This window comes from Bombina bombina, chromosome 6 (genome assembly GCF_027579735.1).
Source record: "Bombina bombina isolate aBomBom1 chromosome 6, aBomBom1.pri, whole genome shotgun sequence".
NCBI lineage: Eukaryota > Metazoa > Chordata > Amphibia > Anura > Bombinatoridae > Bombina > Bombina bombina.
Genome location: NC_069504.1, coordinates 503,028,285 through 503,043,421, shown reverse-complemented (window position 1 = coordinate 503,043,421; position 15,137 = coordinate 503,028,285). Strand labels below are relative to the sequence as shown.

The following is a 15,137-nucleotide window of genomic DNA, read 5'->3' as shown; positions in this document are numbered from 1 at the left end:
TAATAAGTATAAAAAAAATAATACTCGGAACTATCATAGCGATATCTGGGGAATGTTTGTCTGGACACGAAGATATACTATGGCGTAGTCAACCTACAATAGGACAAATGCCAATTGGTAATCTTATGTATTGTGCATCAATTCTGTTCAGTGGTAATCACTATGAAAAAATAAGTGAAATGTGTCAATTTATGGGACTACAAACAGTATGTAAACAAACCTTTTATAAAATCCAAAAAAAGTGTCTTTTTCCGACTATACATAGACACTGGATTGAAGATAGAGAGAGGAATCTAAACTTAATGAGAGACAGGGCTATCACTTTGTGCGGCGATGGGCAATGTGATAGCCCTGGATACAGTGCTAAGTATTGCACATACACTATGATCGAGGATGAGTCAAAAAAGATAATAGAATTTAATGTTGTGCAGGTGACAGAGGCTACATCTTCTGTTGCTATGGAGTCTACGGCCTTTAGGAGAGCGATGAACAAGATATTATGTGATTCACTTTATGTATTGCAAGTAGCAACTGATCGTCATATTAGTATAAGGAAAATAATCAGAGAGGAATATCCTTTAGTTAATCATCAGTTCGACATTTGGCACTATGGTAAAAACCTACGTAAAAAGCTGCTCTCAGCAAGTCGGAAGAAAAATTGTCGCACAATCTCTCCCTGGATTCAAGCTATAATCAATCATCTGTGGACGTCTAGCTTAAAGTCTGGCAATGCTGATTTGATGAAAGAGATCTGGCAATCTTTAATGTACCACATATGCAACATACATTCATGGCCAGATGGGACATTGATTAAAGAATGTGGACATGAAGAAATTGATGAAGAAGAAGAACGTCAAAGACCCTGGATAGATAAAAAAAGCGCTGCTTTTCTGGCATTACATGATATCGTTTGCGATTCAAGGATGGATAAAGACTTTGAATGCCTTTCGCATTTTTGCCATACGGGCGCAATAGAAGTCTTTCACAGTCTAGTCTTAAAATACCGCCCGAAACGCATACATTTTCAGATGGACGCAATGGATGCACGGACCACACTTGCTGTATTAGCTCATAATAATAACACTGAAAGGATCCAGGAAACTATTCGAAGACAAACTATAAAAAGTGGAATTTTTGGAGAACTGAAATTTAAGGCAGTGTATCCCAAAAGCAAACAGGAATGGCAATTGCGTCCAATATATGAATCTATGAAAATGGATCATATTTACCCTATGTTAGGCGATGTACTTCGAATTTATTCTGGACTTTTAGAACATTCGTGGGAATCTAAGAACGTTTTGCTACCAGATAATATAGCCAAAGTTCCACGTCCTACAAAAGAAACACTTTTGCAGAGCAAAAAATCTCGTTTTTTGTTGAAATAGATGTAATGCAAAAAACCTATTTCTTAAATATTTTTCTGGGATTTTGTAGAGTGGTAGACAGTAATTTTACATTTCACATATATATATATGTTCAATAAAATCAATTTCATTAATATAAGATCATATCTATTCACATTCTAATTTTTTTGTTGTTGAAAAAAAATATAACATTTTTAAAGATTTTTTAAAGTTTTATTGCAAGTTAAATTTGAAGTATTAAAAAATATAGAATGAGATGTTCCAGATATTTTTTTCAAAAAATTTGTTTAAAAAAGGTTAAAGCATTGTAAATTTGTTAATCAAACACTCAAATTTTTGGGTTGTGAATACAAAACTTAAGTAAAATTTTTTTAATACTGTTAAATTACACTATTGTCAAACTTTATCTTAAATATGTGAAAACAAAATTTAAATAACATCTTTATATATTGTACCTAACAGTTGAAAACAGTTTCCAAAAAAATAAATAGAATTTATAAATGAAATTTTTTTTTGTAATAACCAACAACATAAGAATAACGTATAATGGAATTTTATAAAATTATAACTTATAAAAGTATTATATATGTTATCTCATTTATTCCCATATTAATTCTGACGCTGGGCCGTCGTCATCGGCGTATCGGAAACCACAGTAAAGATTATCTGCAGATGGGTAATGTTCTCTAATTTTGTTAACAACACATGAAGGGATTGGTACTCTTACTTTCGGTCCAAGATATCCATAAATTTTGTTTACAAAACGACGATAAGCCACTTTTCTGTAATCACTTTAAAATAATATATAAAGATAGAGTTTTAGAAAGTTTTATGATTTTCATAGAGATATTAAATATGTCGACACAGATATTGATTTTAATATAGAATAAAAGGACAGTATATACTAGTTAGGACAGAAGCAATAGATAATTTTTTTTACACACAATGAACAACATCTATGACAGACAATTTTGTTGTTGGTGATTATATGATCGATTGACCATCAACTACTGCTTTAATATGTTAAACTAGTGTAAGTAATAATGTGCTTACTAATGAGTAAATTTGTACCATATTTGATTATTTTATATATCCACTTACTAATAGAATAACGAAGGTATTGTTTTGCACAATAACATATACAGAAGTTTATCGTATTAAAGAATGGGAAGCTGTAAAATTGACTGAATAATTGTCAAACACATATTTTGATATATTAAAAAAAAAAAATTTAGGCTTACTCTTAGTGATTATTGTTTAGTGACATAGTAAATTCATTCCTAATCTAGAATGTATATAGGATAAGTTTTAAATTTAACAACAATATAGACAAATACCTCTCTCTCATTGATCCTTGCCTGCTCCGAGTATTGGAATAAAAACGTATACCATACGCATAGAATTCCTCAAGTAGGGCTCGATCGGCTAATTCAACTGAAACATAGTTTTCATCTGCTATGCAAAAAGAAGAATCTGCTAATTGAGCTTTAACTTCTGTAACTTCATTGCAACAAATACTTTCCACTTCAGTTGGCATGCTTCTGCAATTGCCACAAGTGCACCATCTAATGTTGCCTGCTCTTTTATTTTCCTGATTAGCCTCAGAAACTGACCCTTCACTTTGTATTGAATTGCTATCCTGTGTACTGTCCCTTCTTGGATCCCACGAATGTGACATGTGTCCAATCAAACTTGCATGCCTGTTACGTCTCCTTTCATTCATTTCTTCTCTCTTTTTAAATAAATAATTATTTGGGATACATTATTTAAAAGTATTAATTAATTATATCAATAAAAATAATGTTTATATCTAATTTATTTAAAAAATAGAGTGATAGAAAATATTTCTTTTGTCTATCCATTATTTTGTTTACATATTTTAAATATTATGTTTGCTATTTCTTTTTTAAAAAAAAATAAAATAATTTTATTTTTATAATCTAGGACCACAAAAAATAAAATTATTAATACTTCAATAAAATTTAAATTTACATAGGCTTTACAATTTTAAATGTAGATATAATTTAGAAATTATATACTTACCAGTCTTTCTATTTCTTGAATATCTAACTCATAAAGCGTAGGACGTTGATTTAAATCTTGACTGGACATAATACTTTATAAAGTTAAATATAAGAAATTGTTATTAGTGTATCTCTATCTATCTATATATATAACTATCTATCTATCGATCAATCTACATATTTTATTCATAATAAATAAAGTATGAAATACATTACACTTACCAGTAGTAGAGGTAACTGTTATAGACTTTTTGAAACTTTTAATTGAATTTGGATAACTCAATACTTAATTTATATATTTTTTAATGGCGCATAATATGAAGAATTAAACAGTGCTACGAAAATCTCATCTGCAGAAATAAAATGAACAATTAGATTATATTATCACTATTATTATTATTATCTGTTGTTTGTAGAACACAAAACAAATTCCACAGCACTATTAACAAAGGCGGATTACAATAAACAGTTATAGGTATCCAATGGGTAGAGTGCCATGCCAAGAGTTGAAGTTTTGTAGTCAGTTCTTGAGAAGGTGATCAACAAACTGATGGACTCTTAAGCTTACATGCTAGGGTGGTTCAGGGGATAGCAATGGAGGAGAGGAACTGTTATAAATAAAGGTTAGCGTAGGTAATATAAAACCGTGAACAGTAGAGTCTTTAGTGAGCACTTTCAAGCTTTTAAAAAATAGAAGAGATTCTTGTGGAGCGAGCCATAGAGTTCAACAAGATGTGCGTCAGTCTACAGAAGTCATGTAAATGGAAATGTGATGAGGTGACAAGAGAGGAGTAGAGTAGGAAGTCGTGAACATAGCAAAAGGGAATGGGAGAGAGAGTATCTGTAGACAAGGTCTGAGATATAGGGGGATCAGTGCAGTTTAGCGATTTGTATGATAGGGTTAGATTTTACAGATTGATCATAGAGGAAAGACGAAGCCAGTGAAGGAGTCGGAAGAGAGTTGCAGAAGGTGAAGAGCAACGTGTGAGGAAGATGAGTCTGACAGAGACATTCATTAAGGATTGTAAAGGAGATAGGCGTTATTTGGGGTGACCAGAGAGGACAGAGTTTCAGTAATAGAGGCGTGAGAGGATGAGAGAGTGCATTTAAATATTAGTTGTGTCTTCTGTAAGGAATTGTATAATTTTATAGATGTTTTTAATGGGGAAGCGGCAGGCTTTAGACTAAGACTGAATGTGAGGAGTGAAAGAAAGATCTTCGTGAAATGTGACCCCGAAAATTCGGGCATGCGGTGTAGGGTTAATGATGGAGTTGTCAGTTAAAGAGCGATTGGGGGTGGAGTGTGTAGAAGAAGAGGGTAAAATATTGCAGTTTATGTGGAGTGATGGGGACGAAATCCAGATTGCAATGGATCAAAAAGGAAGTTTATTATAATGAAATGGGATAGGCGTGCATAAGCTATTTTGTAAACAAGCTTTGATGCAAGAGGGAAGATGGAAATACGGCATGAATTGGATGGGGAGTTAGGATCAAGGGAATTTTATTTTAAGATAGGTGTGACAGGGCATGTTTCAGCGATGACGGAAATATAACGGGGCTGAAGGAGATTTTTAAAGTGTGTGTGAGTATAGGGATAAGGGTGGCAGAGAGGGAGGACAGTAGCTGTGAGGGGATAGGGTCAAGAGGACAGTTAGTGAGGTATGAGCGCAGTCTAAGTGCCTAAACTTATTCCTCAGTAACAGGGGAGAATGAGCTAAGTTTAAGGATATGGGGGTTGTGGTTGATTGAGACCATTTGAGGGGGTTTGAGAATGGATTTATTTTGAGAACTGAATTCATTTATGATGGAGTCGATTTTGTTATTGAAGTGGTTGACAAAGTCTTGAGATGACAGAGTTGTTTTATTTGGAGGAGGGTGATGTCTTTGAAGAGTATTGAAAGTTGAGCACATACGTTATGTGTTTGCAGAAAGATTATAGATAAGAGTAGAGAAGTAGTGTTGTTTTTGGAAATATACTATAAATATTTGAAAATTGAATATTGTGAAAATAAACTATAAATGTTATAATGTATATTCTACATCCATAGTAAACTGTTACATTTACGTTTATAAACCAGTAGTTAGACATTATACAAGACTATACAATATGTGCATTAATATATTTTTTCATAAACTAATACCTTGGTAGATAATACGTTAATAGATCAATGTACCTTCTATTACATGTATATATGAAATATCATAAATATTAATGCATATATAAATATACAAGTAGATTAAAAAAAAGAAATTTTTTTTTTAAAAGACATTCAAGTATGTCTTTTATTGATAAAAATTATTTGTGTCTGATTTATTTAAAGGGCCAGTCTACTATTAAAACAAACATCTACCACCCGTTTGATTAGCTTAAGATTATTTATTTATATATATATATTTATATATATATATATATATATATATATATATATATATATTTATATACATATAGAAAGAAATGAGTACACTATATTTTCTCCTCCTTGTTTATGTGAAAATAAAGAGCATCTTCAACAGCATTTTAGATACTGCAGCTACTCAGAGAGCCTAATGTGATTGGAGCATCTGGAATTGAATCATTTGTTTACTTGCGGACATGATACAAGCCCCATTTGTGATCTTAGCAGCTGCAGTAATAATAATGTAGGAGCAATGAAAATATCTAGCTATTAATGACAACACGATTGGAAGCGAAAAAAAAATAAAAAAAATAAAAAGGCTCATTATCTGCTTTGTATATACAAAATAATCATGTTTGTTTTGTGCTCTGGAGGGCCAGACTATAAATAATTATTTAATTTATCTGTTATAAACAGAAAAGGGAAGAAATAAGCTTGAAATGTGAAACATAAACTGACTTATTCAATAGTTTCAAATCCTAATCTGAAATTAAATATTTTTTTGTAATTAAAAAAAAGAATATATTTATATATATATATATATATAAATATATATATAAATATATATATTTAAACCATGTAATGAGCAAGATAGAGATCTAAAATAAGGAAAAGCAGTTTTTGTCTTTAGCAGATCCTAGATGAAAAAAAAAAGGAATGACAAATTGGTGTAGGTGATCTGTCATAGTTAATACTCGCAACCAATGATACATCATAAGTTTAGAATGCCCACAAAAGGTGGAGATTGTAGTTTGCGCTTCCGTAAGGTACATTATGCACCTAGCGGACTTATCAAATTATGATTAATTAATGTAAAAACTAAAGACACTTTGAATAACAAACAAAAACATTTTATCTTTGTGTGAGACAAACAGGTATTGTAGTTGCACATAGCAACCAATTATTAGGTTGCTTCTCAAAAAATAACTTTTTCTAATTATCCATTTTTTATTTTTTTGGATCATATAAACAGGCAGCAGAATTATATAATTTTAAAAACGACGTTACAAAATAGAACATGTAATGTTTCGCGGTTGAAGTAGGACTATTTATTCAACCGTGAAAAATAACAAATATAACATTAAAATACAATCAATATTAGCTAATGATAGCTATTTCATTTATAAAGCAGGAGAAAAAGGTTGGAAGGAAAAAGAACGCTGTATTTTTAAGGAACAAATCACGATCGCTGACTGCACTAATACTTACTGGACAAATTAACAGGTACTGGCGATAATGAGAAGCGTAAGAAAATGAGAACAAAACTTTTGTTCCGGATTTTTGGTTCCTGATGATGATGTGCATGTGCGAAGCGAAGATTGCGCGATACAGTTCTTTGATCGGTTATCAAATTTCTATTGGACATTTTTGTGTAAGACAGTTAGTGACGTACTGGGTGGGCGGATTGAAGCGGCCATTTCTAACGGTGAAAATACAAGTTATCAGGCAACATAACTCCGGATGTGGAGAAGACAGAATATGGTTGACATAATGAAAGCAGATATTCAGAGGTTAATCTAACGGATGGGTAAATGTTGTTGTAAGTGTAGACTGTCCCTTTAAATCACATAACATCTTATGTTAGAACTAGTTAGTTGTTTAGTATGTTAGCAGACAGATAATAAAAACCTTTTATATTGTAAAAGACTTTTGTTTAAACATATAAAAGTATTCAGTTATACATTGTACACATTGTACATATATTTGAATATAATCATACATATATTGCAAAATAAGCATATTAAAGATTTATGTGAACAGGCTTTTATAACAAGGTACAGTCTTTATGTATAGAAGCTGTACATGATAGATTTAAAAGAAATCTATCATTTATAGTTAGTTATAAGTGTCTTGCTGAAAGAATGTATTTCTTACTGTTGGCATATGTGACAGACCCTTCTGTCAGGACTGAAGGAGTTAATTGTGTTTAGCTAAGAAACTAATTTCTAAAGACAGGTTTTCTGGCCTCAGCTATTGTGTGCTATAATTACATTTAAGTAATAAACAGGCCATTGTTTAATCACCCTCAGAGAGCAGACGCTAGGTGATAAGACAAGCCAAATGTGTTTAAGTTGTTATCTGCCTAAGTAAAGTATTTAAGTAATGTAATTCTACTGTTTCATAAAAGGGCGTCTTCCCCTTTTTATCTAAATGTACAAGAGTCTTTCAACCCCCCCATCTGGGGTCAAAACCTGTATAAATACTAGGCATCTAGCCTTTAATAAATATCATTCTGTTTTAAACCTGAAACTGGCTGGGTTGTGAATTGCTGATTCCCTATGCAGGACATTGTTCATCTGGTATTAACCCTTGGTACACTGTTGGTACCGTAACATTGGTGGCAAGCGACGGAATGAACCTTATCGCCCAGAAGAGCAACTACACAAGCCAGTAACCTCAGGAAGAGGGGGATTATTACAATACTGACTAAGATGGAAAGAGTACCAGGAACAGAAGGAACCAATGGGCCCAGCATAGCAGACAGAACCCCTGAAGAAGCAAGCTTTGATCGGGCGGTTAAAATAAGACTGGCATATTATGGCCATAACCCATCTGCGGAAATTATCGACCGGGTCATAGCAGCTGTGGAGGCCAACCTACTTCGCCAAAGCGGTGCTGCAGCAAACCCAGTGGAAAAGAGAAAAGTAAATTTTGCAGCTTTTAAAAACTTCCTGGAAACAGAAGGAGAGATTGATGGGTACCTTGCGGATTTTGAGAGGCAATGTGCACTACACAAGGTACCCGCAGAGGACTGGGTCACGATATTATCCGGAAAATTATCCGGCCGGGCCAGTGAGGCTTTTCGGGCCATTCCAGATGAGGAAGTCGGGGATTATAATACTGTAAAAGAGGCTCTGCTCTCCAGGTATGCGGTTACACCGGAGGCATACCGGAGGCGGTTCAGAGACACTGTTAAATTAGCTGGAGATTCCTACCTTGAGTGGGCATGTAAGGTGCACCGCACAGCAGCTCACTGGATAGCGGGGTGCCAAGCCGTATCTGGGGAAGAGGTGCTGCAGCTATTCCTGTTGGAACATTGCTTCGACAAGTTACCCGCAGGAGTTCGAGAGTGGGTTCGGGACCGTAAACCCTCCACCCTGCATGAAGCGGCTCGCTTGGCAGATGAGTATACGGATGCCCGCAAACTGGACACTGCTACCACTAAGCCCCCTGCTAGAGTGGAGTACAGACCCCCAGTCACCCCAGCAGCTGCCAGTTACCAACCCCCGGCGCACCGCTATACCACACGGCATCTGGCCACGAACTACCCTCAGAGAGCCCGGTTCAATTCGCGGGCCTACTCACAACCGATTCGATGCTTTGGATGTAAGCAACTAGGGCACAAAAGACCAGAGTGTCCCCTAAATGCAGCGAACCAAGCACAGTCCTGGAGAAGACCTGCCGGCGGAATCACACGTAACCCTCAGCCTGCGGCCCGCTACGTAGAGGCGCAAGAATGCTGGAGCATCCTACATGAGGCAGACCTTGTGCAAGCTGCCCACCGGAATAACCGGCAACTGGTTAAAGTGAATGGGAAGAAGGTCAGTGGTCTACGGGATACTGGTGCTACCATGACCTTGCTTCAAAAGAACTTGGTGTCTGAGAAACAGTACACTGGAGACACTGTGGCTGTGAGGGTAGCAGGGGGCGATGTGTTCAGCCTACCTGTTGCCAGGGTACATTTGGATTGGGGAGTGGGCGCTAGACCTGTGAATGTGGGTGTCAAGAAGGACTTACCTGCTGATGTTCTTCTTGGAAATGACTTGGCTCCCCTTGTTTCTGCCTATGCTCCCATGGGTCCCGCTGATGTTAACCCTGTGACTACCCGTGCTCAGATCCGTGCAGCAGAGACTGACCCCCCTGCTGCTAAGCCCCAGGACGCTGAGCTCAGTAAATCTCTATCCGCTATTGATACGTGGAAGTCCCGTTACAATGCGCTGATGAAGAAGAAGAGGAGCGCAGAGGAAAAAGCACGTTTAGAACGTGAATCTCTGCTAGACAAGCTGCACCGACAGACTGCAGAAAACACCAGCTTGAGAGTGGGACATGAAACATTAAAGACAAACTTAGCGACACTTGAGGAGAAGCTGACGCTGGCTCATAGTGAGGTGCAGCAACTCAAGGGCACCCTATGTCAGTATGAAGGGATTGTGGATACCTATAAAGAGCAGGTACAGAAAACTCGTAAAGAAGCTGATGGGATTTTGAAGGACTGTTTAGCCCTAGTCTGGGCACTGAGGAAGTTGAACCCTTCTTTGTATGGACAGGAATTCTCTCTCATAACGGGAATACAGATGGATTGTCCTGGCAAACTGACATGCCTACCACCTCCTAGTCCGGTCATCCCCAGGTTGACCCGCCAAAGGGTCAAGCCGGGTCTGCCGGAGTGTTCCACAAGGGGGGAGATATGTGACAGACCCTTCTGTCAGGACTGAAGGAGTTAATTGTGTTTAGCTAAGAAACTAATTTCTAAAGACAGGTTTTCTGGCCTCAGCTATTGTGTGCTATAATTACATTTAAGTAATAAACAGGCCATTGTTTAATCACCCTCAGAGAGCAGACGCTAGGTGATAAGACAAGCCAAATGTGTTTAAGTTGTTATCTGCCTAAGTAAAGTATTTAAGTAATGTAATTCTACTGTTTCATAAAAGGGCGTCTTCCCCTTTTTATCTAAATGTACAAGAGTCTTTCAACCCCCCCATCTGGGGTCAAAACCTGTATAAATACTAGGCATCTAGCCTTTAATAAATATCATTCTGTTTTAAACCTGAAACTGGCTGGGTTGTGAATTGCTGATTCCCTATGCAGGACATTGTTCATCTGGTATTAACCCTTGGTACACTGTTGGTACCGTAACAGCATATTTATCAAGTGGATAGCAATATTAATTTGCAATCTAACATTTAAATAGCAGCTTTTATTGAGACAAGCATGCTATAAACAAAGTTTATTTGCAAAGTTATGCATTGTTAACTAAAAATTACATTTACAAGCACAGGTGTATCACAGGGTTAATGAAAGCCTGTTACAGCCCCTCCAATACATTCTTGAAGAAAAGATAAGAAAGTGTCCAGCCCTTCGTTCCCACAGAAAAAGAAATGCGTCATTAATGTCCGGGATTCAGCAGAGTAACGGACATGAAATCAAAGTGTCCTTAATAATGCAAACAAAATAAAGTCAGACATTAATGATCCAGGAATTAAACTGAACTTTTTCATAATCTTCTTTAAGTAGGAGTATATCTGTAATTAATTCATGAAGCATTGAGCCAGACAGAACATCATGTTTGTATTCCGTTATGGAAATTATTGCAGCAAACTTTTCTCTGGATTGGAGAATCAAGATTTTGTTTGTAATCCATTATTTGAAGTTTGAAGCAAACTGTTGGTTGAACAGAAACGTTTTACTCCTGCGCCAGTAAGAAAAACAGTTGGATCCCAGCCAATGTAAGTATGACGGATTCATACAAATAAGAAATCTCCATAAAGCTTCGTTGAAGCATATTAGTATTTCTTTTATAAGTTACAAGATTATAACGTTAAATAACTGTAAATCATTAGGTAACAATGGTTAAATCCTCCTCATTGGAAGATGACTTGCCATTTAGGAACACGTCGTAAATAAATTCTCCAAAATATCCATTTGATAGAAATTGGTTAATTGGTGTATGATTCATTAGTGGATGAGTTATAGATGTCCAGTTAGCTTGGTAATTCTTGCTTGGAGAAATATCCTCATAAAAATGTGTCGTAGGAGTACTTTTATTACTTTCCTTTTAAATGAGAAAAAGAAACAAAAAAACGTGCACATTCCTCATTCTTGATTCTGCTTTATGCAAAGACACTGATAACAATTTGTAATTCAAGGTCTTTTAAGTCAAGTAGATAATAAATTGTAATCCACAGGTTTTCTTCGTGAAAATAAAGGATTATTAATGTTTCTAACCAATAAGTTTATACTGGTTACATTTACAATAAAAATACATTTATAATAAAAATAATAAATCTTTACTTCTACAGATGTTATTGGCATATAAATTATAGCTTAACAAGATATATACATATAGCATATATGAATTATAGCATAACATGATAATAAGCTTGCCGTTTCTTTTCTGCTATTTCATTCAAAAGAAAACAGGTTGACAAATAATTGCTTATTATTTTTTTTACTTAGATTTTCTCCTAGGAAGAAAGGACAAAAATTCTAAATAAAATGATACACAATATTATGGCTATTAATACATAGTACATATTCCCAGTATGTCTCCAAAAATACCATTCCCCACTGTAGCTAAACCTTCTCCAATTTTTTGAAATAACATTACCCAATGCTGGCATTATTGGAATCAATGATTTACCTAAAGTTCTAATCCAGGTAGGAAAGTCCCCTTTATGCAAGTCTATTCTTAAGAGGTCTGCATGTGCCCTTTTAATCAAATTCTCAATTGCTTTATGGGAGGAGCCCAATCTCACTTGCATGTTATGTAAATGAGCCCAGAGTGCTGTCATGTATGGAATTTGCAATGTAATATGGGGTACCTGCATTGTTAAATGTGATCTAGCATGTATATTCTTAATCACTGGTGGTGTTAAAATTGTATTATAACACTCTACAGATTCATTAACAGTTACCATTGTAGCTTGCAGCATTGGGATTTTACAATCATTTTGACTAGTAATCACAACATATGACCCATTATGAATTGGTTCTATGCGAGTGTATGGTGATTGTACAGGCATAATTTTAACAGTACAATCAGAGTTTTGTTTATCAATACCACATGTTTTTCGTTTGTAGACATTTTTACATACTAAATATCCTAGATTAACACAATTTTCTGTTTCAACATATTCCCAGCTATTATATATATATATATTATGAGATTATATTTCCCATACCCAATCTTCTGGGTTATTTGTTATTCTACGCTTTAATTCTCTTATAAATCATTTTTGAAATATGCAGCATAATTTCTGTTTGTTTTACCGTTAGACTTAATTGTGTAGAAATTTCTGTAACATTTAATAGTGTAATATCAATGTGTCCTTCTTGTAAAGTTAACCTTATAGCTGTCAAATAATTTAGTATTGTTACTGCTTTCATTTCTTCATCTACCATTGTAAAATCAGACATCACTGCAGTTAGCATTTTTATCATGTGACCTCTTAAGATCATCAATCCTCTCTTCAATTCTTCATCATTAATATCTGAAATGTCACTGACAATTAATACTGCATCACTTTATAAATGCCCTGTCAGTATCTGAACTTCAGCATTAGACATTAACTGCCTTTTATTTGTTTTTTCTTCTGTATTACAATCATCTGGAATTATATTCTCTATTGTAATATATGTTACATTATCAAATATATTATTTGTTCCCCAAACAGCTTCATCATAAGTCATATCTGTCACATTTTGCTTATAACATTTAGCATATTTACATGGTATGTCATCAACTGTTATATTTACATCCATTTGTAGTTTCATACTTGCAATTACTACATTTACTGGATATTTTATCTATGAGACATTTCTGAAACAGGGAATATATTACATTATTTTTGTTAATAATGTGATGTTTTGTCACGCACCAAAACCCAGGTATGCCTACATAATGTAGGAACCCCTTATCAATGTCTTTAGGTTAAAAACAAAAATATATCCTTGATTCCTTAAGGTAGAAACAACAGGATGTACATTGATAGTTTGTTTCCAAGTCACAAATGCCCTTTTTAATTAGATCTTCAACTGTTATATTACAAAGATTGTTCTTTTCTTTGCATGAGTGACTGTAATACATTGTATTTAAAAAAGCTGCATATCTTGGCTTTGTACATGTATCCCATTCTTTTAGATTCAAAAACATTTCATCCTTTCCTTTCTCATTTCATTATGTAGGTAATGCTTGCTCTCGCAGTCTTCCTGTCTGTTGATCCACTACTTCAAGCTGAAGCTTTTCAAATAGTTGCAGGTATCCTTCATCTGTATGTAACTCTGGCGTCCACCTTTCTGAATAAAGTGTGTTAGTACAAAACACTGCTCCATTATATGATTTTACTCCTCCAGGAAACCTGTATTCCTCCTCCTCTGCGTTTTCCCAGAATGCAATGCGAGGATCTGTGTGACTTTCAGGAAAGAAGCCTTTTTGAGTTAATTGTCCTGCGTTTAGATAAAAAAATAGGATATTCTTTATACTTGACTTTGTCAATTGTAATCCCAGGACGTGGACATTGATCTGCTTTTATTTCATTTGCAGGCCATCTCCTTGTCCCTTGAAAGTCCACATAATAGCAATGTGCAAATGTTGAAAAACACATTTGTTCTCTGTATGCCTTTTGTTTCCAGTATTCTTGCAAAGGCAAATCATATTCCAAAGTCTTTGCTTGATTCATTTCCATTTGCCCATTTATGTGATCTTTTACCAATTTTCTTCCCATTTGAGTTGTGATCTTTTCTTTCTTTGATATTACTGTTGAATCTATCAATACGACTTGATATATTCCTAATACTTTTTGTTTTTGTATTATAGGTTTTGGAAATGGTTTCCAATAAATTCCTTGCAGTAGCCCATTCATCTTTATTTCTACAGGTTGCAGATTGTAATGTTCAGCTTTTTTTAGTCTTGATATCGTTGGTACAGCATCCTCTTGAGCTTTTGTTTGATTCCATGCCAGAACAGCTCCAGGTCTCTTTGCAAGATTATTCCACTGTAGACGAAAAACTATCATGCAGGTTGATATCAAGATAAGGAGAAGTATAAAAAGTATCAGTACTGTATATCTCAATATTTTAAGGTTTTTATAATTGAACAAGTTCTTTAACATTTTCAGTCTTTGTTGTTGTATCAGTGTTCGTGCTGATAGCATAGTATTTATGATAGGTAAAACAGGATTATATCTTGTAACTGGTGTTGGTGTATCAAATGAATCTACTTCAGTTATTTGATCACCTTCTTCAACATCATAATAAAAAAAGGTGTTATAGTCTCTGGATTTGAAGAAAATGGCATCATTTAAGATTGATTATTAATCCGGTTTGCTTCATTCAGAGTAACCCACTGAGAGTAAGTCAGAGGGTTTGTCATCTTCTAACTCACATTTAGAAGCTGGTTTTAAGTTATCAATGCTGACAATTCAGTCTTTTCCTTGTTTGTCTTCTATAATCAAAGTCCTTAGGTTAATGACATGTTTTACCTTTGTAGGTTTCCATCTTGGCCATAAAGGTTTCGCTGCTTGAACTCTTTCCTGGACAAACTGACCAACCTGTGGTGTCCAAGCTCATAAAAGGTTAGGTGTAAAAGCAGGTTGTGCAAAACAATCACGTATTTCTTGTAAAATAGATGATTG

General features: G+C 34.9%; 1 protein-coding gene across 1 annotated transcript in view; it reads left to right on the top strand.

Moving 5' to 3' along the window:
* SNX22 (sorting nexin 22) overlaps positions 1–13,825 on the top strand; it is a 173,644-nt gene extending 159,819 nt beyond the window's left edge. The window contains exon 7 of the mRNA XM_053717382.1: positions 13,690–13,825. Within this exon, the coding sequence (XP_053573357.1) occupies positions 13,690–13,724 (35 nt within the window). The 3' untranslated portion in view covers positions 13,725–13,825. The remainder of the gene's footprint in view (positions 1–13,689) is intronic.
* Positions 13,826–15,137: the final 1,312 nt, after the last annotated feature.